Source organism: Tenrec ecaudatus, chromosome 18, assembly GCF_050624435.1.
Source record: "Tenrec ecaudatus isolate mTenEca1 chromosome 18, mTenEca1.hap1, whole genome shotgun sequence".
NCBI classification, from domain to species: domain Eukaryota; kingdom Metazoa; phylum Chordata; class Mammalia; order Afrosoricida; family Tenrecidae; genus Tenrec; species Tenrec ecaudatus.
The window spans coordinates 41,197,125-41,224,012 of record NC_134547.1 but is presented as its reverse complement, the minus strand read 5'-3'; the positions used below and the strand labels follow the sequence as shown (position 1 = coordinate 41,224,012).

At 46.6% G+C, this 26,888-nt stretch overlaps 1 protein-coding gene across 1 annotated transcript; it reads left to right on the top strand.

Moving 5' to 3' along the window:
- Window positions 1–439: 439 nt before the first annotated feature.
- SALL1 (spalt like transcription factor 1) lies at window positions 440–15,973 on the top strand. Its single transcript, XM_075537108.1, has 3 exons — window positions 440–929; window positions 9,910–13,334; window positions 14,438–15,973. Exons 1-3 carry the CDS (start codon window positions 854–856, stop codon window positions 14,876–14,878), a joined length of 3,942 nt encoding a protein of 1,313 aa, XP_075393223.1. The 5' UTR covers window positions 440–853; the 3' UTR covers window positions 14,879–15,973.
- Window positions 15,974–26,888: the final 10,915 nt, after the last annotated feature.

Sequence of the window (26,888 nt, the reverse complement as noted above, 5' to 3'; positions counted from 1 at the left end):
GCGGGCGGGAGGCTAACCCGCTGGGGGCCAGCTCGTCCCCATTCGCTTTTTTTCCCCTTTTTCTTTTGATGGGGGTGGGGGGAGGTGGGCTGCTTTCTGGCCGCCCTTTGAGAAACGGAGAGACACTCACGAAATGGGACGCCCTCTTCCCTGCCCCCCCCCCGCACTGCCCCCCGCACTCAGTCCCGCCACTGGACTCCCTCCCCCAGCCGGGCCGCGCGGAGAGCGCCCGAGTTGGGAAGTTCGCTGCGCGCCCGCAGCCCCGGGACCCAGCCCCCGCCTCCCGGCCCCACCCCCGCGAGCGGCTCCTTTCCGGGGAGGGCATGCTAATTTGGGTCGGCCCAGCCCGGAGGGGGGAGGGGGAGGGGGCCGGGGGAGGGCCGGGAGGGGGCGCCCGGGCCCGGGGCCGGGCACACGGTGGCGAGGCGGCAGGCAGGCCCCTGGCGGCCCGGCCGCGGAGTCCCGGGCGGTGGCGAAGGGGGTTAACCCAGCGTCGGGCGGCGCGGCGCGCAGAGCCAGCCCCGCGGCCGGCTTATTGGGCCAGCGCGCGGAGAGACAGGGGTCTGCAGCAAATCACGAACTAATTGATTAAGGCGAGCGGGTTTGAATAGCGCTGGCCCAGTGCCAATCGCCTTTCAAAGAGCCCCTCTATGATTAATCGCAATGCATTATTGATAATCATAATTATAGCAGGACACATGCGCGCTGCGCCCGGGGCCGAGGAGCCGGGGAGGGGGCGGGCGGGCCGGCGGGCGGGGGGAGCCGCCGCCGCCGCCGCCGCTCGAGTTCCGTAATTTTGAGAAGATTTTTTTTAGTAATTTTTTATTCTGCCCCAGCTGATGTGTGAGCCAGCATGTCGCGGAGGAAGCAAGCGAAGCCGCAACATTTCCAATCCGACCCCGAAGTGGCCTCGCTCCCCCGGCGAGATGGTGAGTGCTTTCGGGCCGCGCGGCGGACCTACTCTCTCTCTCTCTCTCTCTCTCTCTCTCACACACACACACACATACACACACACACACACACACTTACACACCCACCCCCACACACGCACTCCGACTCACGCAACTCGGACCCACGCACACGGCGCCTGGCTCCCGCACCCGGAGCCCGGGAGTCCCGGCCACGCCGGGAGTTGGTCTCCTTCGCTCTAATTTTCAGTGTGCTGTGCCTGGCGTCCCCCCTGCTCCGGGTACAGCGCACACTTTTCCTGGCGGGACCTTTCCGGAGTTGTTGGGTTGCTCCTGTGGGAAGGAGGGCAAGCCGGGCTGCTTTTCTGCCCGGTGCCAGTTTTTCCGGGGTGAGGAGCCCGGGAGGCGCCCGAGCCGCTGCCGGGGCCCTGGCGCGGACGGGGCTAGGCGCGCCGGCCACCGGGCTCCGGTTCTCCCGGCGCCGCTCTCGGGGCCCGGCTGTCCCTGGCCCTGCCGCAAGCGGGACGGAAGTTTACTTGGTGCTCCGGGCTCAACTCCGATCGCGAAGGGAGTTCGGCCTCCCACGGCTGCCCACGCCCGCTTACACGCTACTTCGGCCCGTGCGGCGCAATGGAGGGACTTCGGGGTGCAGAGCTGGGAGAAGATCCGGACCCGAGTCCAGGCGCGCAGAGCCTAACGCTCCGGGTCGCTGCTGGAGCAAAGAGTGCTCTTCGCTGTTGGTTACTCCCCGAACCGAGTGCGAGCGGAAGGGGAAGGTGTCCTTTGGTCTACCCAAGTTTGCTCTCCCTTGCCTCTTTCCCCCCAACACGTGCACTCCGAGTCCTCCAGGAGCTAGAGACTGTACCCGCTGGGGTTCGTGGGACCCTGCACTTCCAGATGAGTCGGGGAAGGGAGTTGGGAGGGCTATTTGTCAGTTGGGGCTATCCAGCCAAAGGAGAACCTCTCCCTGAAGCCTTGGGCGTTTGCTTTCTCTGGTGGAGGTGGCCACTTCGAGAGGCCCCCAAAGTCCACAACAAAGTTTGTGTTCAAGACCTATGGCCCAGAGTGAGGGAGGAGGGGGCAGTGTTTGAAGAGGAGGACACCTTGGCTTGCTCCTTGTCCCGTGAATGTTCTGTTTTAGGAACCTCCAGGCTCCTCGCTAGGCCCCAGCGCAATGGGCAATGGAATGGCTCGCGGGCTCCCCGTACAACCCCAGCTGGGACCCTACCCTACCCCTCAGGACAATTCTCACGTTTACTGGGCGGCATTTGGGGGCAGGTAGGAGGGAGCCGGACCCCGACCAGGCTCAGAAGAACATTCTGAGATCCCCATCTGTGTCCACCAAACACAGGCCGGCCGCCCTGTCCTCACGATCCTTCCCCAGAGGCCTGCTGCTTACTGTGGACCTCGAATGCAAAGCCCTGGCTGCGAAGGAAAGGGAAGGGACCCCCCCCCCCGGGACCCCCCCTCCTCCCACTACACACACCTCCCTTTACTCAGCTGCCCGGAAGGGATGCTTGGCTTAGGGAGGCTGATAAAGAACATTGCTTACAATATGTGCCCCCCCAAAGTTCTTCCTTAAAGCCTCACCCATCAAGAACCTCTGTGATTTCTCAATCCACTCAGAGCCCCTAAGAGTTTTCAGCTTTCCACTCCTGGCAAAACCGGGTCTGTGGGGAGAAAGGAACGGAGGCCTGAGCAACTTCTCCCGTCCTTTTCTCCGGGCTTCCTCAACTGGTTCCTTCTACTTCTCTTGCCCACACCCATCTTTCTTAAAGTTTGTGTTCAGACCTTCCACAGCAGAATACAGTCAGAGTTCACAACTTGTAATTGTAAAAAGCCAAAAAGGAGAAAGGAGAGAGATTTTTGGGGGTGGGTGGGGGGCAATTTGAACTAATTTCCATCCACTTTCACACACAAAAAAATCCTGGGTTGCATGGAAAATAAAGCCTGCAAGGGTTTTCCTTTCTCTTCTTGCCTTTCAAATCAAGAATTTTTAATAGGTAAGACTTGTCATAAAGCAGCAGCATAAAAAAGAGTTCACTGCTTCTTACCATGATTATTATTAGTACTATTATTTTTACGTTGATTTGAGCTTTGAAGCAAGTTAGTTAAGTACCTGGAATGAAGTTTCTTTCCTCTCTTTTTCTTCTAATTCCTTTTTCTGTTTTCAACCCCCAAAGCTAGTTCATTGTCCTAAGAAGCAGTAAACTGTAAGGGCACTTCCCTTCCAACCCCCTTCCCTGTCCTCTCCCCACTCCCTCCTCTTTTTCTCCCGTAGGATTGGATTAGGTCCTTACTATTTTTACGTGGCTGAACAATACGTTTGGAAGAAATTGCCTAGAGGGGAGGTTTTGTAATAAGACTTTAGGACTTAGTGTGGTGTGATAATGTTGTTGTTCCGTGCTGGCCGAGTGTATTTTCAACTCACAGTGACCCCATGTGACAAAGTAAACCTGCCCTGGGGGCTTTTCTCGGGGCTGAGAGCTCTTACCCAGGAAAATCACCAGGTCTTACCACTTGGAGCTGCTGGGGGGTTTGAACAGCCAATCTTTCTCTAAGCAGCCACAGGATGCTTAACCAGTCTGCCACTAGGGTTCCTTTTGTTGCGGTAATACTCTACACAACTAATCCTTTCCAATGCCTAACTTATAGGAAGACCAAGGGAATTCCAGTGCTTTTTATTCGGGGATATTTGTAGGATAAATGGAATGGAGGTTTCATGATATAAATCAAAGTTACCATTAAAAGTCACCTTTTCTGCAGTTAACCCAGCAATCTATTCCTCTTTGCGTACATTGATACATCGTCAGGATGTATTTTGCTTTTATTTTTGTAACATGAAGTTGGTGCATTGTCTAACAATTTGGCAGGTTTGGTGTGTGTTTTTTTTTTCTTATATCTTGAGAGGGCCTTAAAAGATGCCCAATTAATTGTTGGACATTTTGAATTGAAGTTGTTCGTTGCTCTTTTCCTGTGCTGGTGTCTCAAATTTGAAGATTTCTACCTAGGATAGGCCCTAGAAAAGTTTGTAGACCTCAGTGGCAGTAGCCCTTAATGAACTAATGTGCTCCTGGTATCATGTACAAGGAGACTTCAAAAAGTTCATGGAAAAGAGTTAAAAGGTAATGGAAGTTTTCCACGAAAATTTTGAAGACCCTTTGCATGTAAATATGTATGCCTACACAGCCAAAAAAGCAAGCCAGCCGTGATGTACAGCAATGCCAATAGACCTTAATTGGAATACAGTCAAGAAAACAAGATTGTTTAGTCCGTGTTACGATGTTGCTACGTTAGTGCAGCTGAAATGCCAGAACTACTCTAAAAGAAACTAGAGGATTTTTCTATTTCTTAGAAATCAAAATTATGGCAAACAGTCTGAAGTGGTATCAACAAGTTTCAAATCACTCATAGGCAAATGACTGCAATTGCAAACACTGTATGCCCAGCTAAGTCACTTTGAGAAGAGGGAACCTTGGAGAACTGTAGTAGTTTCAGGCGTGTATTCTTTACTAACGATTTTGAATTGGGTACTTGGTGTGTGTTCTTTTGGCGGTGTTTTGAAGATTCCTGTAACATTCTGGATGGCCTGTTCAGACACCTTCATTTATTTTTAAAGTATTTGGTGCTTAGCTTTTTCAAGGAAAATGTAATATTGGAAGAAAAATTTAAAATATCATGAATTACAGAGAAAACATTGCCTTTGTCGTATAAAGAATCTTTAAAAATTCCCCTTATGTATTTTAATAGTGAAATTCTATTATTCATCAAAGTAATTTATTCATTCTGAGCAGTTAAATGGCAATACATTGATTTCTGGGCCCAAAAGGTTAGAAAGAGCTATAATTAATTGCTTTTTTTGAAAAACCGACACCTGCATGATAAGGCTGTTGGAAAGAATTTATGTTTAAACAGTCCTATTTTGAGTTGAAGTTTGTAGTGTAATGGAAGATTCTGGATGAGAAATGCGGTGGGGGTGGGGGGTGGCTGCTCATACATCCTCAAATGTTGAAAAACAAACAAACAAATCAGCAAAGTCCTAACTGAAGTGTGAGACAGTGAATGGAAGAATGAATTTGGGATCCTGAATGTTTTCCAGCTTATTTTACATCAAGTTCTCCTATGGTTAATGAACACAAGTGTCAATTTATAGGTTATTCTTTGAGGGCTTTGTTTTACTTCTTTCAACTTCACCAACAAAAGTCCTTTTGGAAGGCAGAACCCCACGTTTTAACATGGCACTCTTACTACTAGGTATCTGGGGAAGAAATAGGGAACTAGTAGGTAAGTTGTTTTGAGATTGTTAATAGCCAATCTCTGTAACAAACAGCATATTCCTTTTTACAATCTTCACTGTGTTTTTCCAAGCCATACTGGGGCAGCTAGCCACCTCTTCCAAAACGTGGAGCAGTTAAACTGAGGAGATAGTTAGCTAACCTCAGAACCAACACCCTCCCCTGCAAAAGAAAGAAAGTTTGTGTCGGGCTTTAAAAAACCTAGATGTGTTGAGCTGTTTTAACCTTTGCTAGCCTCCTTCCATACAAGGTGACAAGGTCCAGATCATAATATGTCCTTCAGTATCTTCCCAGTGACCCCCAAATTGAGTCTTGCTAGTCACTTAGCAGGAAGTTGGTAGTTTATTTTAGTTTCACCTTATCAGCTTGGCTTCTTTTCCTAACCTTATTCCCCTGTCACCCTCAGATGCCAGACCCCCAAAGGGGAAGATTGACAGGTAGTTCCCATAGCTCAGCTTTACCCTCAAACAACAGGGATTTAGTTTCTTGTGCCTTTGCCAATGTTTATGTAGTCAAAGTTTAGATCTTGCCTTAAGGAGTCTCTCTTTTCCGTGTCACTGGAATAGGAAAGCCACAAAGAAGTTTTTGAAGGAGCCTTTGCAACCGGAACCCCATCTAGTGTTCAGTCTGATTCATCTATGTGGACGGCGTTTCCCCCCTTTCGCTTCTTGTGTACATTTAAAAGCAGTGCCTTGTCTGGATGGTTATTTTTGCAGAAATCTCACTTGAATTCTTCAACTCAAGAATATACTATTCTTGGTTAGAACACTGAGAGAACTTGAAGGTGCCAATACATTTGTGAATTACATATCAGATAGAAGAAACTTTCAACTTAACAGGAAATATGCACGGCATGCATTGCAATATCTTAAATGTCTTTGCAATCTTAGATTGGACGTTCAGATTCAGGCTTTTACCAGATCTATGCAAAAAAGAAGAAGAAGAAGAAGAGAAGCAAGATAATGATTAGGCAATCAGAAAAGATTGTGAGAACCTTTCCAAACAGATCTACAGGCAGGAATAGCCTATGAAAATGACAAGCTCCAAACTCACAATTGTGAAAGGTTCTGCTTTAAAATGGTAGCGCGAGCTTCAGATAACGTGAAGTAAAACGGAATATTTTCTGAGAAGCTTCTAAGAAGAAAACTAAATGCAGTAGAGTAGGTTTGGTTTGGTTTCGTGTCATTTTCCTACCTAGCTAAACATTTCTGTGTGGGGCATAGTTTTATTTCTATTTTCTCAGTAGTCAAATGTGCCAGAATACTTCAGTTTTCTGTTTCCGATTCTGCAGTGTTCGACTCAGATGATGAAAAACCAACAAATGTGATGTAGGCATCAAGCACCCAAATAAAATAAAAACATCTGGAATTTGAGAATAAACTTGGTGGAGCTATAAGAGCACCCCTTTAAAATTTAAAAAAACAAACCACCTTAAAATATTTAAACTATCGTGTGTGTGTGTGTGTGTGTGTGTTTAGAAATTACTTTAAAATTTTTTCCATCTGACCAGGATTACAAAATTTCTTTAATTTGCATGCAAACTGCATGGAAAACGAACTGATTGTTATTTTCCACATGATGCAAGGGAGCAAAGCAACTGTATTTATCATAAGGGGGTCCCCAGTTATCATCCTTTTTTAACAGATTATTGAGTTGGGTACAAAATAGCAGACATGTAATGTTTTTGCTTTCTGGTGGTTTCTGGTTTTTTTTTTTTTTGGCGGGGGGGAGGTCTGCATCATACTACAACTCCACAATTTATAATCGTCTCTATGGTAATTAAAGCATTCAGACTAGACCTCATGTTTGCCCCCCCCCCAAGCTTTTTCATTGGAATTCTTCTCAGAATGCAGATAAATTTAAAGTTAAGAACAGTGACAGTCAATTATATTGTAGTGACACCTGCTTTTGAAATCAACCGAAATAGATATCAGGATTTTTTTTTGATGTTCATAAACATCAGGAAATTAAATTAATTGACTCTAGAGTGAGATCAAATAGCCACTTCTTAAAATGTTTAATGTTTTGAAAAAGCTAAGCTAAAATATGGACAACTTCTAAACAGTCTTTGTCTTAGAAGCAAACAGGCTTGTTAGGCACCCAAATGCAGAATGTTCAGATGGGAAAGTCAGAATCCGCTAAGTCCTATGACGTTACCTGCCTTTCATTTTGTCCCTATTTATGAGACGATCAGGTATTCGAAAGTTATAAAGAATTAAAATGCCCTTTAATCGTGAGCACAGATGTGCTAAATATTTGAAGCAACTATATTGTAATGTGTACAATTGACGGAGTCAGTTTTCTGATTTCCCTGGCTGGTTATTTAGTTCTGAATCTGTCATTATTTGTCTAAGCCCAGCTGACCAAGCAAAACTGTGTTTTAAAGTGGCTTTATGTTTTGATAAATGTGAGCTGGTTGAAAAGTATTTTCCACTGAATGCAGAGCTTAATAGAACATGCTGACATAATAGTTTTAATGCATTTTGTTGAAAATGTGTGAACAAACAGAATAGCTTTTGTTCCTTCATAATTGGCTGTAAAAGTAGATGGAAACATAACCATTACATATGGAAATGTGCAAAGAGAAAGAAATAACATTTCTGTTGAATATATTAGGAATTGCATTTCCTAGTTTAAAATAAGCATCTGAAATGGATGCATCATTTAAAATTGGCTGTCAAAATAAGAAGCTTTAAACAGAATTTTTGTCACATTATTTTTGTCCCAAGTTAAGCAACATAACTTTAGTGAATTTTGTTTAATATTTTGTTTGTGCAATTTTAAGGTTGAGAGGGAGACAGAAAGCACTTGAAATAGAACCTTGGATGTGCATAGGAATCCAGCGCCAATTTAGATGATTAAACATTAAATTAAAACTGAATCATTCATTATTGGTATTTTTGGCTGAAACAAAGATTTGTTTGTTACTATCAATTTATTGTGCACTATACCTGCTTGGAGATTTTAAAAAAAGCAGTATTAGGAAAGCTGTTAAGATTAACTGCTCCAGCCACGCACCCAGGGAATAAAAGTAAGTATGCTGTATTGTTAAGGGTCCTGGTCAACTTTGTCATCGCTCAGAGCCAACAGATTTGAGGCATTTTCAGAAGTTAGTATTTAGGTATTAATGATCATTTTCCAGCATGCAAAATCACTTAGGCAGTTTTGATGTTTACTACAAAAAGGCAAATGGATAATAGATCTTTTGACTTGACTCTAAATTTCCCCAAAAAAAGCCGCATTTTGATTGTGCATTTCATTCATATCTGCAATTACTTTCTTTTGCCCTGCAAGTTTTCTGAGAGATTCAATTTGGAAGTCATGGAAACTACCTATTCTCTGAGTCAGTACTGGAAAAAAAAAAAAAAAAGGCATGCAGGGAGGTAATCCTTGAATTAAACAGTTTTTTTTTTTTCCACAGCCTTCTAAGATGACCACACACCATTTGTACAACAGAAGTTGGTGTCCCCATGCTGGGCAAACAATGGGACGCCATCCTGTCTTTGAATAGGATGTTAGCCTGGAGTTGGAGATTTTTATGTTTAATTTACAAATGGCTCTGAGTGAGAAGAAATCTGAGCAACCAGTGGAAACAAACATGAAATAAAGGGAGTTTTATAATGAAAGGTTTAGGACAATCTGTTAAACAATTGATAACAGTTAAAAGCAAACTGTTTTTAAAGGCATTCAGATAAGGAGAATTGCAGAGCATTTCCAAACTCTAAACCAAGAATCATTTCTTATGGAATGGGAGGGCTTCCTCGTAAACTGCACATCTCTCTTTGAGTTGATGTTTAATCAGAAATGTAAATCTTAGGCCTATTTTTATAGATCTACAGAACACTTTTGATGAAATATTTCGAGTGGTAATGTTGCTATTTGGAACATACTGGCATATATTCCTCGGTTTGTGGAATGGTAGTCTGGGTTGCATTCTTTAATTTTAAAAATAAACATGCCAGGGGGTGATATATCGGTCCCAGGCAGGCCTGGTAAGGGGTTAGCATGACAGTGCTTCTTGCCATTGTGCATGTGTTGCTTTCCCTTGTATATTCAGCTGGGTCCCGGAATGGCCTTGGAGGAATTGCTACTGATGTGGCCAAAGTGCGTTCATCCTGGCTCAGCCCTCCTTCAGGTTCCAGGTTGGGGCAGGGGGTGGGGGGGTGCTTGAAGATAATTTCCAAATGGTCAGCCTACAGTTTGGTGATATGCACTCCCCCAACCCCCACCCTTGTCAACAACTGATTGGAACTTGAATGACTACAAATTAGTTTAGTGACAGAACAAACTGTCACCACTATCTTTGAATCAGTTGAAAATGAATAAGGTTGACAGAAACGTAAGAGCCTAATGAGTCCTCAGAATGGTTGCCGGACACTCTCTGGACAAGTCGACAAGAAGGTGTATAAAATATTGGAAATCAATATTTTGCTATGGAATTTCATTATGCACCAATGTCTGGGGTTCATAGTATTTTATATTTTGATGGATTATCTGACGGCCATGACTCTTGAAGACAGCAGATTGCTAGGCATTCCTCCAGTCTTTAGAAATGAATTATGAATGTCTTGGGCAATATTGATTGTTTTTCTGGGGCTAACGTTTTGAACTTCTTGAGTAGAAAACAATTAATGAACTGTTTTTTTAAGTCATAGACGACTCCGTGCAGTCTCCCTCTCTAACGCTGTGCCTTTTGATGTTTGTAGGAGACACAGAGAAGGGTCAACCAAATCGAACCACTAAGAACAAGGATGCCCACGTCTGTGGCAGGTGCTGTGCTGAGTTCTTTGAATTGTCAGATCTCCTGCTCCACAAGAAGAACTGTACTAAAAAGCAATTAGTTTTAATCATAAATGAAAATCCTCCTGCCCCTCCTGAAACTTTTTCCCCTAGTCCCCCTACGGATAATCCTGATGAACAAGTGAACGACCCAGTTAACAAAACAGATCAAGGAGACTGCAGTGACCTTGCAGAACACAACGGGCTTGACAGGGAAGAGTCCATGGAGGTGGAAGCCCCAGCTGCTAACAAAAGCGGCAGCAGCGCTCCCAGCGGCAGCCACAGCAGTAGCACCCCAAGCTGCAAGGGTAGCCCCTCCACAGGTACCTCAGCCATCACAACCTCTCTACCTCAACTCGGGGACCTGACAACACTGGGCAATTTCTCCGTGATCAACAGTAACGTCATCATCGAGAACCTCCAGAGCACCAAGGTGGCAGTGGCCCAGTTCTCCCAGGAAGCGAGGTGCAGCGGGGCCTCTGGAGGAAAACCGGCCATCCCGGCCCTCATGGAGCAGCTCCTAGCCCTGCAGCAGCAGCAGATCCACCAGCTGCAGCTGATCGAACAGATTCGGCACCAAATACTGCTGTTGGCTTCACAGAATGCAGACTTGCCAACATCATCCAGTCCTTCTCAAGGTACTTTACGAACATCTGCCAACCCCTTGTCCACGCTAAGTTCCCATTTATCTCAGCAGCTGGCGGCAGCAGCTGGATTAGCACAGAGCCTCGCTAGCCAATCTGCCAGTATCAGTGGTGTGAAACAGCTACCCCCAATTCAGCTACCTCAGAGCGCTTCTGGCAACACGATCGGCCCATCCAACAGTGGCTCTTCTCCCAATGGCAACATACTGGCGGCGGCAGTGACCACCCCCTCCTCAGAAAAAGTAGCTTCCAGTGCTGGGCCCTCCCACGTCAGCAACCCAGCAGTCTCAGCGTCATCCTCACCAGCCTTTGCAATAAGCAGTTTATTAAGCCCTGCATCGAATCCACTTCTACCTCAGCCGGCCCCTGCTAACTCGGTGTTCCCCAGCCCTTTGCCCAACATTGGAACAACTGTGGAGGACTTAAATGCCTTGTCTGCCTTGGCCCAGCAAAGAAAAAGCAAGCCACCAAATGTCACTGCTTTTGAAGCAAAAAGTACTTCGGATGAGGCGTTCTTCAAACACAAGTGCAGGTTCTGTGCGAAGGTCTTTGGGAGTGACAGTGCCTTGCAGATCCACTTGCGTTCTCATACTGGAGAAAGACCATTCAAATGCAACATCTGTGGGAACAGGTTCTCCACGAAGGGAAACCTCAAAGTCCACTTTCAGCGCCACAAAGAGAAATACCCTCACATCCAGATGAACCCATACCCTGTGCCTGAGCATTTGGACAATATTCCCACGAGTACCGGCATTCCGTATGGCATGTCCATCCCGCCCGAGAAGCCAGTCACCAGCTGGCTAGACACCAAACCAGTCCTGCCCACTCTGACGACTTCTGTTGGCTTACCATTACCCCCGACCCTCCCGAGCCTTACACCGTTCATCAAGACAGAGGAGCCAGCCCCCATTCCCATCAGCCATTCTGCTGCCAGCCCCCCAGCCTCAGTCAAAAGTGACTCTGGGTTCCCTGAGCTGGCCGCAAGAACCCCAGCTGGGCTCCCTGAGGAAGCTGAAGGGTCCACTTTGCTACCCTCCAGTGGCAAAGCTGAAGAAAACAGCGTGGTCACTGGTTCAATCCTGACAGCAAGCAACAGCTCGCTGAGCTCCCCCGCTGGGGACCCTGGCCCAGGCAATGTTGCCACCTTCACCAACCCACTGTTGCCACTCATGTCAGAGCAGTTCAAGACAAAGTTTCCTTTCGGAGGGCTTTTGGACTCGGGCCAGGCCTCCGAGACGTCCAAGCTGCAGCAACTGGTGGAGAACATTGACAAGAAGGCAAGTGACCCCAACGAGTGCGTCATCTGCCACCGTGTCCTCAGCTGTCAGAGCGCCTTGAAAATGCACTACCGGACGCACACTGGCGAGAGGCCCTTTAAGTGTAAAATCTGTGGCCGGGCTTTCACCACGAAAGGGAATCTGAAGACTCACTATAGTGTCCACCGGGCTATGCCCCCACTCCGAGTCCAGCATTCCTGCCCCATCTGCCAGAAGAAGTTCACCAATGCTGTGGTCCTGCAGCAGCACATCCGAATGCACATGGGAGGCCAGATCCCCAACACTCCCATCACTGAGAGCTATCCTGAGTCCATGGAGTCGGATACCGGCTCCTTCGACGAGAAGCATTTTGATGATCTCGACAACTTCTCTGACGAAAACATGGAAGATTGTCCCGAGGGCAGCATCCCCGATACACCCAAGTCCGCGGACGCGTCCCAGGACAGCTTGTCCTCCTCACCTTTGCCCCTAGAAATGTCGAGCATCGCTGCTTTGGAAAACCAGATGAAGATGATCAATACTGGCCTGGCAGAGCAGTTGCAGGCCAGCCTGAAGGCAGTGGAGAATGGTTCCATAGAGGGGGACGTCCTGACCAATGACTCATCGTCAGTAGGTGGTGACGTGGAAAGCCAAAGTGCTGGGAGTCCAGCCATTTCAGAGTCTACCTCTTCCATGCAGGCTCTCTCCCCATCCAACAGCACCCAGGAGTTCCACAAGTCACCCAGCATGGAGGAGAAATCTCAGAGAGCATTACCAAGTGAGTTTGCCAATGGGTTGTCTCCCACGCCAGTGAATGGTGGGGCTTTGGATTTGACTTCCAGTCAGGCAGAGAAAATCATCAAAGAAGATTCTCTGGGCATCCTCTTCCCTTTCAGAGACCGGGGTAAATTTAAAAACACTGCTTGTGACATTTGTGGCAAGACATTTGCCTGTCAGAGTGCCTTGGACATTCACTATAGAAGTCATACCAAAGAGAGACCTTTCATTTGCACAGTTTGCAATCGTGGCTTTTCCACAAAGGGTAACTTGAAGCAGCACATGTTGACACATCAGATGCGAGATCTACCGTCACAACTCTTTGAGCCCAGTTCCAACCTTGGCCCCAATCAGAACTCTGCAGTGATTCCCACCAACTCACTGTCATCTCTTATCAAGACAGAAGTCAATGGCTTTGTGCATGTTTCTCCTCAGGACAGTAAGGACACCCCCAGCAGTCACGTCCCACCCGGGTCTCTGCCATCCTCTGCCACGTCCCCAGTTCTGCTCCCAACTCTGCCCAGGAGAACCCCGAAACAACACTACTGCAACACGTGTGGCAAAACCTTCTCTTCGTCGAGTGCCCTACAGATTCACGAGAGAACTCACACCGGAGAGAAGCCCTTTGCTTGCACGATTTGTGGAAGAGCTTTCACGACAAAAGGCAATCTTAAGGTACATCACTCCATCTGCCCCACACCTGGGGCCATCCCTCTCCCTCACTACCCTTGATTGGTAATGCATGCTCTGCGTGTCACCACCCCAGATATTCAGGCAGAGTTCCTGCACAGGAACCTGCCTGGTGTTGCTGGTGGCGGAGACGTGTGGGTACCTGTGAGCTGCAGGATCGTGCCAGGCAGGAGCGCGGGTTGCGGTTGCTGAATGTCAGAGGGCATGAAAGCATTTGGCACGCCAGCAATGTGGCGACAGTCCCTGTTGTCGTGCTAAGTGCACCAAATAAATTGCTTTACCTACTAAATAAGACAGCCCTGGCGCTGCCATGGGGTATTGATTAAAGACCTCCATGAGGCCTATGTGTTGCCCATATCACTTAATAATTACAGTGCTCTTGGTCATGTACATCCATTTTTCATAACTCTGCAACACGGCTTGTTTCTCTAAAAAATAAATAAATAACGGCTCTACCCAGCTAATGGGTATGATGATAACTGATTCTATAACATTTCCTACTGCTAGGTGTTGGAAATCGAGCAACAGTTGGACGCTCTCACTGTGTACATTTTTTTCTGTTGACAGGGTATTTCTCCAGAGATTGCTGGCAGTAATGCAAGATGAATAATTACTTTCTGGTTTTTCTTGCCATACACGGGTCCTCCAATGGGCAATCAGTGATGGGAACTTTCTTCCCACCTGAAAAGAACATGTATAGGGTAAAGGGTGTCAGATACAATACTTACCATTGCAATGAGAGTGGACATAATAATTCCAACCCTGAAAGGAGCGATCTGCTACTGACTGGCTTGCTTGAGGCCATTATAAGCTAAATACAGGTAATAAAAGCAGAGTAAGCAAGGCATCTTTGCTCAGGAAGAAGCAAGCCGGCCCAGGGCTGCAGAGAGCGAACACGTTATTACCAGTCAGCAGGAGTGGATGGTTTCTGTTACCTTTTCCACTGTCTGTCACATAATAAGACTAGACATTTAGGCCACTTGCTTTGTTGAGTGTTGAGATATGAGATGAGACGGATTAAACTATTAAGCTTCTCTCCCTCTTCCTCCCCCCCTCCCCCCTTTCCTTCCTCTCTCCCTGCATCTCAGGTACACATGGGCACTCACATGTGGAATAGCACCCCGGCACGACGTGGTCGGCGACTCTCTGTGGATGGTCCCATGACATTTCTAGGAGGCAATTCAGTCAAGTTCCCAGAAATGTTCCAGAAGGATTTGGCAGCAAGGTCAGGAAGTGGGGATCCTTCCGGTTTTTGGAATCAATATGCAGCAGCGCTGTCCAATGGGCTCGCCATGAAGGCCAACGAGATCTCCGTCATTCAGAATGGTGGCATCCCTCCAATTCCTGGAAGCCTTGGCAGCGGCAGCAGCTCACCTATTAGTGGGCTGACGGGAAATCTGGAGAAGCTCCACAACTCAGAGCCGAGTGCTCCGCTGGCCGGCCTGGAAAAAATGGCAAGCAGTGAGAACAGAACCAACTTCCACTTCACCCGCTTCGTGGAGGACAACAAAGAGATCGTTACGAGTTAAAATGACTGATCCGACCTCCATTTGCCGCCACCTCCTTCCTTGTCCCACCCCTTGCCCGCCGGTCCCCTAGATTTATGAACTACAACATTACGAAGACACTCTTTTGTACCTTGTTCAACTTCTAGAGTTCTAAGAAAGCTATTTATTAGTGATAATAACCTTGCTTTGCAAAGAGAATGCAAGAGTTAACTTTGGTCTTCTGTATTTGGAACTAAATACTAATTGACTAGAGTGTTGTAAACTTGCTGTAACATTTATGGCCATTGCAAGTTGCCCTGCTAGGCGGTCTTAATCTGGCATTAACTTATTTTCTATATCCAGTTTAATATGAATCTGGTGTTGATGCAATGCCTCCGTGATGCATTAGATCTCTAATAAAGACTGTATATAAATGTATACTTTAATCCTGCTGGAAAATTTTATCAGCAAACACATTGTCTAATCTCACAAAGCAAATTCCAAGGATTACAAGTACAGACTGAACAGAGTGGTTCTCTGAAAGGTTCAAGTTTTTGTTTTTGTTTTGTTTTTAAATTTTGATTCTAAATTCAACTTTTTTGGGGGGGTAGATTTAACCATTTCCGTTTTGAACTGCTATTTGTATTGTGCATTTTACTTGAGTCGTCTTTAATGTTAATAAGTTTCTGTACAGTAATAAGCACGCAGAGATCTTTAGAGAAATTTACAAGTGTTGTTTTGGTAGTTGAAACTGAGACGTAACATTTTGCCTTGTGGGTATATTCAGAATAGAAACTGTGTGCTGGAATTTCACACTGCTGCTAAGTATAGCATCTTGAACAACCTTCGGTGGAGAAAACGGAGATGCTCTTGTACATACATACAAATAAGAAATATCACTTTCATTCAAATGTACATATGTTCCTTACAAGAGCGAAAGCTTCTTCCTGGTCAAGAAAGCAGATAGAATGTTGGCTTATTTTGTATTAGGTATGGAAGAAAAACAATTGGACTGTTACATGCACTTTCTTAGAAAGTTGAAAATAAAGGGGGGGAAATCCCATTTCTTTAACATTTAATACTAACAACAGAGGTACTGTAATTTTACTTAAGTAATCAAATACATTTTTTGCAACAGATAAAACAAAGCACCGTGTCTGTGATTTTAGAGTGCATTTCTTTTTAGCCACGTCCTTGAATATATTTTGAACATTTCCATAGGTTCCAGTAAATTGTCTTATCAGACGAGTTTGACATCAGCCTATCTGATACCATCTCTATTTGTCTCTCAATAGGAAATTGGAAAAGGTTTAACAGGAACAAGATTGCACAGGTATGGTGTGGGTGGCCTGCTAACAGCAATGTCAGTTCAAAACTACCAACTGCTCTGCAGGAAGAAAAAAAAAAAGAGATTTTCTAACCTGTCGTATAGGATCATTGGGTGTCACAGTTTTTTTTTTTTTAAATCCGTTCCTTGGGGAAATATATTTGACGGAACCTCCATTCTCGGATTCCCTTCTACCAAGAAAAAAGAAAAGGTCGTGGTTGACCAGGTTAGTTTTCCTAGGCCAGGCATTTGCACTCCTTAGACTTGAATTTCATCCAACTGCACCGCTTTCCCTCACATGACTTAGTCCCATTTGTGTTATGCCTTGCTAGCAGCTAGGCTAGAAAGTTATCCCCGGAGGGGGTGTGGGGGCTCATAGAAGCTACACTCAAACGACCTCAACCCAGAGGACAGCATATTCTTTAATTAAGTTTCTAGACTTTTCGATGCTTATGCAGATTTGAAAGAAACACAACCATCTTTAGGGTCAACTGGAAGATTTCATGCCCAAACTTCAACCAAATTCTCCCTTTTTGTTCTAGCAGGAGCCATATTCCCCCCTGAGCACTCTTTTGGAGCAGACAGTTTTACGTTGTATCTAGAGAGGGGAGGGGGCTTTTTATTTTTATGATTATCAGAGAGGCTTGCCAGGTAAGGATGAAGTGCCACCGCTTTGCAGAGGGCCTCAGAGATGAGCCAGTGTCTTTAAACCTTGAACCCTGCCTTAGGACAGGCCAGGAGGTGCAGTCCCACACTGCAGGGGCTAGGGAAGTGCCCCCTACATCAGATTAGGGCGAGGGTGGGGATTGTGAAGCATCTCTGACCGCTGAAGGAGAGACCTGGCTTTCCTCAGTTCACTTTGCCCCAGGAAAGAGCCCCTTTCTCCCGGGTTGGGTAGAGGGGGGAGCCGGAAGGCAGACTAGACTCCTGGGCCAGTGCTCCTGTTCCACACGGACCAAAGGGGACCTTCCCACGGCCGAGGGGCGCTCCCCTGTGTTGCTAAGTTTGGGGTCCTGGTGCTTTGGGCAGTGCCTAGTCCCCTGGGATGGGTCTGGGGGCAGTGCCCAGTCCCCAGTCCCCTGGGGGACAGGTCTGGCAGGGTGGTGTTCGGCTGCCTGTAACAGGGGGACCGGCTTCCACCGAGTCCCCACCCCGCACCCCAGCTCCAGCGCTTTGCTGTCCCTGGCCCCAGGGGCCCAGTGGTTTCCCGGAAGGACGACACACCCCAGCTGGGCCCACCCCACGAGACCCCTGGATGCCCAGCCAGGCCGCCCCGCCCCGGCTCGGCCTGAGCTGCACCGGAGCTTACGGGACTCCCTCTGGGCCCGCGGGTGCGGGAGTCACAGCATCGCAGGCATCGCGGGTGGGCGGCCACACGGGCAGCTTTGCCTTTACCGCCTCCCCCACCCCCCCTCAATGTCCAGCGCCAGCCGCCTCTTCTGCGCGTTTTTTGGAAAGTGAGTTCAGGGCAACCGAAGTAGCTTTTCGTTTAGAACGAATTCCTGGACCACCGAAGGTCTTACTTAGGAAAAGGTCGGCTGGCTCCTCGGAACCTGGCTCAGTCTCGGTCCCTCTGCCTTCGCCCCCCACACCCCTGCCCTTTTGTTCTTGTCTATCCATCTATTGATCGACCATCTTTCTCATCTATTGATCTTTACCTGCCCATTCCTCTTCCCATCCATTTCCCAAACAAGAAGTCGCCCCGAGCTCCGCGTCCCCCCAGCTGCTGTGGGATAACCAACTTAGCCTTCGGTTCAGCTGGCTGATTGACATTTATAAAGCAACGTCTTTATTTTAAAGCTGAGGTGGTGGGCGCGCCCCACCTTGCATCCCACCCCACCTCCACGGCCCCCCCCCCCCGCCCACACACACACACACACACACACACACACACCTCACTTATTTGCCATTGCTTTCAGCGTCTGGAACTTGAGGGCCTTCGCGGTCCTTTGGGACCCACGCTGGACCTAATGTAGGAGGCGGTGATGCCAAGTTTAAAAAAAAATGCTTTAGCCAAAAAGAATGATTTGGGTGACATTTCCACATTTACTTTTTTAAAGGGTACATTGTTTAACCAAAGAGGGAGAGAGAAATACAACCAACCGGGCAAAGAAAGGCCTTTGTGCCCAGCCCTCAAAATTAAATCCTAATAGCTTGTTTTCCCGTTTGGGAGTAACTAGACTTTTAAAAATGTCCTTCCTTTCTGTCTCGCTGTGTGGTTGTCATTCCCTCGTTCTCTTTCCGTCTCCTGTGTCTTTCGTCTACTTTCCTTTATGCGCGTGCTTTCCCCCACCACCCTTCTCTCTGGAAAATATACTGAGAAAGGCCGTTTGGTGTCTGAAGGGACCTGGGAGGAAAATAGGGGGAGGGGGAAGGGGGCAGACCAATCAATTAGGAGACTTCTAACGCTAAATCTGTGCTTCAGGTTTTCAAATCTCTATCCTCAGTGGCCAGGTTTATTCAAATGACTTTTTTTCAGGGTGGGGGCGGTGAGGGAGATCGATTTTTTTTTTTAATTTGGGTAAAATGTTCAAATAGCAAACCCTAAATGATTTGCCGTGCAGCTAAATTTCCAGCAGCAGATTATTTGCGCATTGTTTGGGGCGTATTGTGAATGTCAAGAATGAGAGAACTTAAAAGAATAAAGTATTGCTCTCACTCTGTTAAAACTTAGCAGTCCTGTTAGAAAAATAAAGCCCAGGAGTCTTTAATAGGGGTTGCATTCTATAACCCCCCTCCCCAGATGAAACATGTCAGAGGGGGTAGGTAACAAAGTGGGAAAAAATGTAAAGTGAATTTCAAAGGACTCCACAAGCAAAGTGCAATCTGAGATTCACAGAGAGTGGATAAGACAGGAATTAGGTCATCTCGTCCAGACCCCAGGAAATATGTTTAGATCAAAGCCTGCTCCATTAGAATAAACAAAACAGGACCATTGGGGCCTACCAATATTTTCAACTCTGCAAAGGACTGCTAATCTAACCAGCCCTAGCTGATGAAAGGGGGCAAAAAATGACAACTGTAAAAATGACTAATAAAAATAAGGATGTCCTCTGGACTCTAATGGCAAGAGAAAGAGTTAGATAAAGAGCTAAACAGTAACAAGAGCCAGGCCCAGATCAACACAAACATCCCGGAATTTCAGCACTAAGTAAATTCTCTAAATCCCAGCCCATTGTTCTCTTCTTGCACGCCCAGCTCCGCAAAGATAGTGTATGCTAGATGATTTCTGTATTTTTAAATGGTTAAAATTTAACTTTGGTTAAAGACCATTGCATTAGGAAGACTTTGGGGTTAACTTTTTGGTAAATTCCTTAAGAGCTTTTATTTCCCCTCTAACCCCATAGCCACTAACTAGAGAAGTCCTTGGGCTAGCAATTCCCCACCCCACCCCCACCCCCAGCAGCCCCGCCCCTGTCCTGTATTGTTGTGGTGCTTCTGTCTAAATCCCATCTCTTAGTTGGGTCTCTCTTTCCATTGTAACCACAGATTGACCGACCGGGACTGGGAGCTTGTATCATCTAAGCCTGGTGGTGGGGGACACACGATTTAGCAGCAGTGGATATTTTAGCAGCTCAGCCTAAGTCCTGGGTAGGGCTTTCTTTAACCACGGAGCTGATGGCTTCCAACTGCCAGGAAATAATCAATAGAGAGAAACCCGGAGAAAAGGAACAGGAAATCCCAGAGAAGGAAAACTCACCCAGGCGAAAGCCAGGGTGGTAGTCCCTTGCTGAGCCCAGTTTCCTCTCTTAAACAAACTACTTAAACATGGGATTTGGCTCTTCCTATGTTTCCATGTCCTTCAGAGCTCAGGTTTAGCAAAGACGCATGCACCGTGTGTCTGCTTGCCTCTAGCCTCGCTCAAGCCGGGGCCTGGCCTTTATAAACACCATCAGGAACAGGCGTCTTCTGTGGGGGGCCTTGGACTGCTTGCCTCTAAGAGGACAGCTCCTGGGTCAGCCTTTTACTTACCTTCTGTGGAGGCCTTTGAAGAGCACCTATGACGCTGTGTTAGGCCCATACATTGATTCTGCCTGTTTGGTGCAGAACAGGACTCAACCAGCAGACTCCCCCAGCCCCCCTCCCCACCCGCACAGTGGGGCCCTGCCATGCTTTGATCTTTTTTATGGTGGGTGAGGATGTGGAGAGACCAGGCATCACCCCATCTTATCATTACAGCCACATTTAGTGAGGGGCAGAGACAAAACCAACACAAACCCACTGCCCTTGTGCCAATTTTGACTTAAAGTCACCCTCTAGGAGAGTGGAGCTGTCCTGGTGGTTTCCAAGGCTAAAGCCTCATCTTTTCCCGGAGGGATGGCAGTTGGGTTCCAACTGCTGACCTTGTGGTTAGCAGTGTGACGCTTAGCCCACTATGCCACCAGGGCTTCGGAGACACAGATCAGCCACTTGCAAGTGTGGGTACAAAAGTCAGTCAGAAAGTAGTTCTACTAGGATTCCAGTTCACACATACCTGGTTTATTCTAAACACTACAGCTTTATGCATCTATCTACTGCCAGTAGTGGACGATAAACATGTTCTGGCAGTGATCTGCTTGCCTTAGTTGCTGTAGGGTATCCTGAAAGAATATTTTTTGTGTTTTGGGGGAAAATTCTTTTAACACACTCAAGTGGACATCTTCCCAAATCATGGAGGCAACGCACTGGAAGAGGTTTATAGGCATGCTGCCTCGCGCCAAGAGACCCCAATGGCATGGATCAAATGTTTACTAGTGTCTGGGATGACCTCAAAGATGAGCAGGGGAGTGGCGCTTTGGTGACTATTGAATTTCTAAGGGGTAATCTTTATGATGTCCTCAAATGATACCGGATGACCATGGGTCCTTATGAAGAAAATTTTTTTTAAAACTGCATTCGTTGTTTTTTTTAATGCAGTAGTTTTTTTTTAAAAACTGCATTAGTTAAAAAAAATTTTTTTTAACTGCATTAGTGAGAAAAAGGCTACAGAAGTTGAACCAAGGGTTTTTTTTTTTTCCCATTACCACAGTGCTCTGCTCATTCTTTAAGTGTAGCAAGGGCTCTCCTATGAGAATTTGCCACATACACCCTGCAGACCTTCAGGCATATTTTTTGTTCCCCAAACTCAAAGGATATTTCAGGGGAGCACTGAGGCCCCTGGGGGGTGGCCAAACTCAGAGAAGGTCAGAGAAGGGCTCAAACCAAATTCAAGCCCACGGCCCATACGGGCGCCTAGGCTGTACGTATTTATGGAAGTAGGCTGTCCATCTTTATTCTATGGAGAAACTGGTGCGTGTGAAGTGCTAGCATTTCAGTTAGCAGCCTGATGCTTCACCCACCGTGCCACCAGGAATCCCTAGGGAAGGATTAGAGAGGTGGAAACACTGACTCAGACGTATGCAGCCTAAGCGGAGAATTGGCTGACAAGCAATAGCTTCACATTTGAGTATTTTTATTGGATAATGGCATCTGATTTCGTAGCATATTTTAGTTTAAGTTGCCTTTTCTTTTAAACTTAAGTACAGTGATACCTCAGTTGTCGAACTCAATGTATTCCACATTGGAGTTCGAACACTGAAAAGTTCGAGAACTGACATATTTTTCCTATAAGAAATTATGGCACATCAAGCAATCGGTTCTGAGGCTCAAAGTTACACTTGTAAATTTGTTTTTCCAGCACTTTAAATAACTGTGAAGGCTCTTGGCCTTCTTGAATATCACCGTCTTGGATACACTATCACCATCAAGTTGTTTGTGATGTATCCAACTCACAGTTACTTTCCAACCTCTTCCATGGTCTGAGTTCTTTGTTTTGTGGTTAACAATTTCACACCTTTCGGTGCACTAGCCACCTTAATTACAGCCCCCCACCCCACCCCAAAAAGCTGATGTCTACTTAGTCATGTTGTGTTTAACTGCCAAGTCAGACAAGCGGTGACTTGATTCAACTTTTTCAATTTCTTTGTTTAACTCGATTGTGGTTCTCACAGTTTTCCTCCGAGCTTACTCCTGGTATCACTAACTTTCTTTGGAACCCTGGTGCTGATATTTTACACAAATGAAGTGCAAAAATAAGCACACTGGTGGATCTCTACATGCCAGAACACACTTTTATATGCTTCTAAATGAGAGTGGCACTTAGCCTGAACCATCATCCCTTTGTGTCGATGGTGAGACGGGATGCGTGACTCCCTCTTAGCCTATAGGAGTTTTTCAAGTCAGATTTTCGGCTCAACTATCGAACAAAGGTATGAACACAGCAGAGTTGGGTTTTGTTTTTGTTTTTAAGTTTGCTGCTTGAATAATGGAAAGTTAGAACTTGGAGCCACTAAACGACCAAGGTATCACTGCATCTATTTATTTGAGAAAGCATGGGAAACACTGGATTAATTTCTCTTTAATATCCTTTCTGAGCCTTACAGGAGACACCGTTCCCCAGCTAAGTCATTTCACTTAAATTGAGTGAAGTGAAATTGAGTGAAGACCACACAGTCCTGCCACTTTCCAGTCACAGCCCTTCTTTATGGCCACCAATTTCTTGCTTTGGATCGGTGTGATGCGGATGCATCTACAAGATGGCATCTGCTGGTCACCAGTGTCAGCCCCAGCTCCTTTATCTGTGAAGACACGTTTATGAGCCAGGCTAGCGCTTTTCAAAATGTCTTCACCAGGCACTAAGCCTTTTTGAAATTATAGCAGATCATCACTAGCATACTTTTTCAACATAATAGACTGGAAAGTATCAAAGTATGTCACATATATTAAGGGGAAACGGTGTTTCATAAAACTTTAGCTTTAGTTGTTTGTGTGCATACACATATGAATGCTAGGTCACTGATAAAGTGTTCTTCCCATGACTTGCCATCAAAAACACTGGGCAGTCACTGAAAAAAACCAGCTCACCGCCATCAAGTCAATACCAACTCACAGTGACTCCATAGGACAGGGTAAAACCACCCCTGTGTGGTTCCAAGACTGTCACTCTTTATGGGAGTAGAAAGACTTCTCTTTCTCCCACGGAGATAAAGTCCCCTGACAAAATGTGGCTCTTTCCTCTGCACCTCACCTGAAATATCAGAAGCAAGGGGTTTGAGAGGGTACCGGTCGTTAGGTTTGGGGCTGGGGAGAGCCAGGAGGAAGACGTAGGTAGATGGCACAGGCCTCCGAGTTCTCTTTGCAATTTCTCATCCATTATGCAGGGTGTTTCCAGCTACTGCCTTTAGCGAGGGGAAAGAGGCTAGCATCCGGGCTCAGGGGGGTAGCGTGTGTGCGCTTTCCTCTCGGGGTTCCTTCCACATGAAGGATTTTAATACCATTTTGTCTTTAAGGGGATTTCTCTTGAAACATGCCCAGCGTGCAAAAGAGAAAACAAGATCTCTGAGTTGGAAAGTTTTATAACTGCAACAGGCTACACTGTTCCTTTCGGACTCCTCCCCCGCTGGCGATTGGGTCCAGCTCTTGGGTAACTAAGATGAAATCCTTGTCAACTCCTGCCATGTCCGAGCATCCTTCGCCGGTGCTAGCTATGGGGTTCACTAATAGTATGAAGTCCGAAGTTGGGAATCCTAAGCAGTCAGTCCTAGAAGAGTTCTTTTGGAAACATTGCTCAGACATGGAGGTTGCCTGACAACTTTACGGACGATTAGGCCCACGCATGCTTGCACACACCTCAATCTCCAGATATATAGAAATTGGTCTGAGCGCTGAGCCTGGGTGATGAGGTTTATCCTACTCAGGCAGAGTGTGGAAGTGATGCCCAGTGTCTCAGCTGACGATCAGGATCTAATATTGTAGCATTGATTCTCATCAGGATCCTGATCTCATCGTGATCGAATATTGTAACATCAGGATCTAATATTGGAACACTGATTCTCCAAGACTTCTCAGTGAAATTGTAATCAGAAGAGTTGCCAGGGTAGTTTTGGGAGCCTTACCTGGTGCCAATGATGGATACTCCTTAAGGTTGGCATTTGAATTCTCTCAGTGGTACCTGATGATCTGCTGTCGAAATTACAGCCAGTTCTATGGAACAGTTCTACTCTGACACACGTGGAGTTGCCAGGGTTTTGTTGTTGTTGTTGTTATATTTATTGATTAAATGATAGCTTATATTACTAGCATCAATTCTCCAGCCTTCTCTGTAGCCCAGCCCATTGCCATGTAATGGGCAGTACCTTCCCACTGAGGACAGGTGTTTTCCCACCCTCTTTGACATTCACTTTATTCAATAGAGTGAAACAAATGCGATCCTCTGCTAGTTATAAGCAGGGGCTTCGGGAGGACTGAGTGTTTCCATGTGTGCCCAGTGCCTTTTCCATCACCATGAGAAGAACAAATCCACTGGACTCAGGAAAAGATTAAGCGGCTCAGAGGCACCCCCACTGCATCCCGCCCTACACCAGCCAATCAAAGGCCAACCGCAGATACCAGCGAGAGCCCAGCTGAGCAGAGGCTGCCTACAGATCTGTGGAAATCCATGATGCCTGTTTGATGCGACTGAGTGTGGACCGGTGTCTTAGGACCCTTGAGGCCACGGCGCTCGGTCTCAATAAAATGTAATGACTAAAGATGAAGCATTGTACTGATGCTTGCGCATTGGGCTGGGATCCTCAAGGTTGGCCGTTTGAAACCATCAGCAGCTCTGCGGGAGAAAGACTGGCCTGGGTACTCCCTCTTGGAAACCCACAGGGGGGTCGTTCTGGGTCACCATTGACTCAATGGCAGTGAATTTAGATTTGGGTTTAACTCATTTCAGTCCTATAATAACCATAGGAGGTAGGTACTATCATTGTGCCCATTTTATGGATGAGGTAATTAAGGCTCAGAAAAGTTAAGTTTGCTGGCTAAAGTCACATATGTGGTAATAAGCAGGACTTGCACACACCTGGCTCTAAAACACCGGAGCAGAACTCTTAAAACACGGCGCTACTTTTTTGCTTTCGCAAATCTTCTCAAGAAACCCACTACCACGACCTCTGTAATGAAATCCTCAGACCTGAAATATAATTCAAGCAAACCCAATCTCTAAAGCTTCCTCACTGGAATGTTTTCCTTTTCTACTGAATTCAAGAAATCAAGGTCCCAAGGGAATGAGAGTGCGGTGATAGAATTCTCACCTCCCATGTGGGAGACTTGTATTCAACCTCCTGGCTAAGGCATTGCATATGCAGCTACCTCCTGACTGCCTGCGGAGTCTTCTGCATTGCTCCCCTGCTGAGCTTCCAGGCTCAGCAGAGCTTCCAGGCTAACATGGACTAGGAAGGAAGGCCTAGTGATCTTCTTCTGAAAATCAGTCACTGTGACCCCTATGGATCACAATAGCTGGCCCTAGGACCAGAAGCATTGGGTGTCATTGCACATGGGTTCTCCGTGAGGGAGTGAACAGACTAGGCAGCTTTCAGAATCACAGAAGAGACCACTTCTCAGGGATTGGGCTAATAACCACAAGGTCAGAGGTTGGAAGCCCCCAGCACCTGTAGGAGAGAAAGAGAAGGCTTTCCACTCCCATAAAGAGTTGCAATCTGAATGGTATCAGAGCTCAAATTGGGAACACCTGGTACAGATGACAGGGGAAAGCCAAAGTCAATTTCCCGGGTCCCTACATGGGTTAGGGGATGCGAAGAGCCGTGCTAGCCGACGGAGGGTATTGTAGAGTTGATTTTGGCCGATGCAGTGAGGTCCAAATGCAATATCTTATCATCTGATTTCCCGCTGAGCCATTTTAAAATTCATCCCATTTGTAATCATTTGTTTCTTTTCTATTGCGGTTTTTCCGTGTGTGTGTGTGTGTGTGTGTGTGTGTGTGTGTGTGTGTTTTCTAGTTGTGTTTACTTTTGGTGTATGGCTTTCTGTAAATGAAATCCACAATAGGCAAATCTACAGAGACAGTATCTGGATTAACAGTTACCCAGGACACAGTGCAGATAGGGAAAAGGGGAAATGGGGAGTTAATAGGGAGAGAAAGTTCTGAAATTGATTGGGGTGATGACTACACAACTCTTCTTTATATGACTGAATGATGAAATTTGCATACCATGTGAAGCATTTGCCAATAAAACTATCAAAATCAAACCAACAAGCTACTGTAACCAGCGTTGGAAAGCCAGGGGCCGCTCTACTCGGTCTCACAGGTTACGATGCATCAGGATCGACTTGATGGCAGGCAGCCCATGGTTTGGGTTTGGGCTCCTTCTTCCAGGAGATCTCTGATCAGAGTCCTTTCTCTCTGTTCAGGGAGAAATAACAGGAATCTACATGGAGTTTGGATTCTAATTCTAGTGTGTGCCTTCTTGTAAGGGGGGTGGGGAGGGAGATACTATTTTTCCTTTCACTTTTCAAAGACTGTAAATCACGTAGTTTTACACTAAGCATTTCATGAAACGCCGTGTCTGAATTACCACAGTCACGGTACTGAGCACAGGTATATTGTCTCCTCGTGAAGCAAATCAACGAGACTCACATTTTCTTCCGCAACCCCAGATTGGGAAATTCCTGGAAAACCCGGGAAAAGCTTGGAGAGGTGATTAGCACTGAGGAGACTGAAGAGGAGGGTTCGATTTCTGTGCCTGGGAAGGCGAGAGGAGAGGGGCGGATCTGGAAGAGTTTTCTCCTTTCGGTCTCTCCCTGATGTCCATCGGGGTGTCCATCTTTCCACGGTGAGGCAGGAACTCTGTGGTTCACCCGGCAGCGGGCACTGGCAGTACAAAGGAACTGCTCTCCAGGAGTGCACACCAGTGTGGGAGTTGT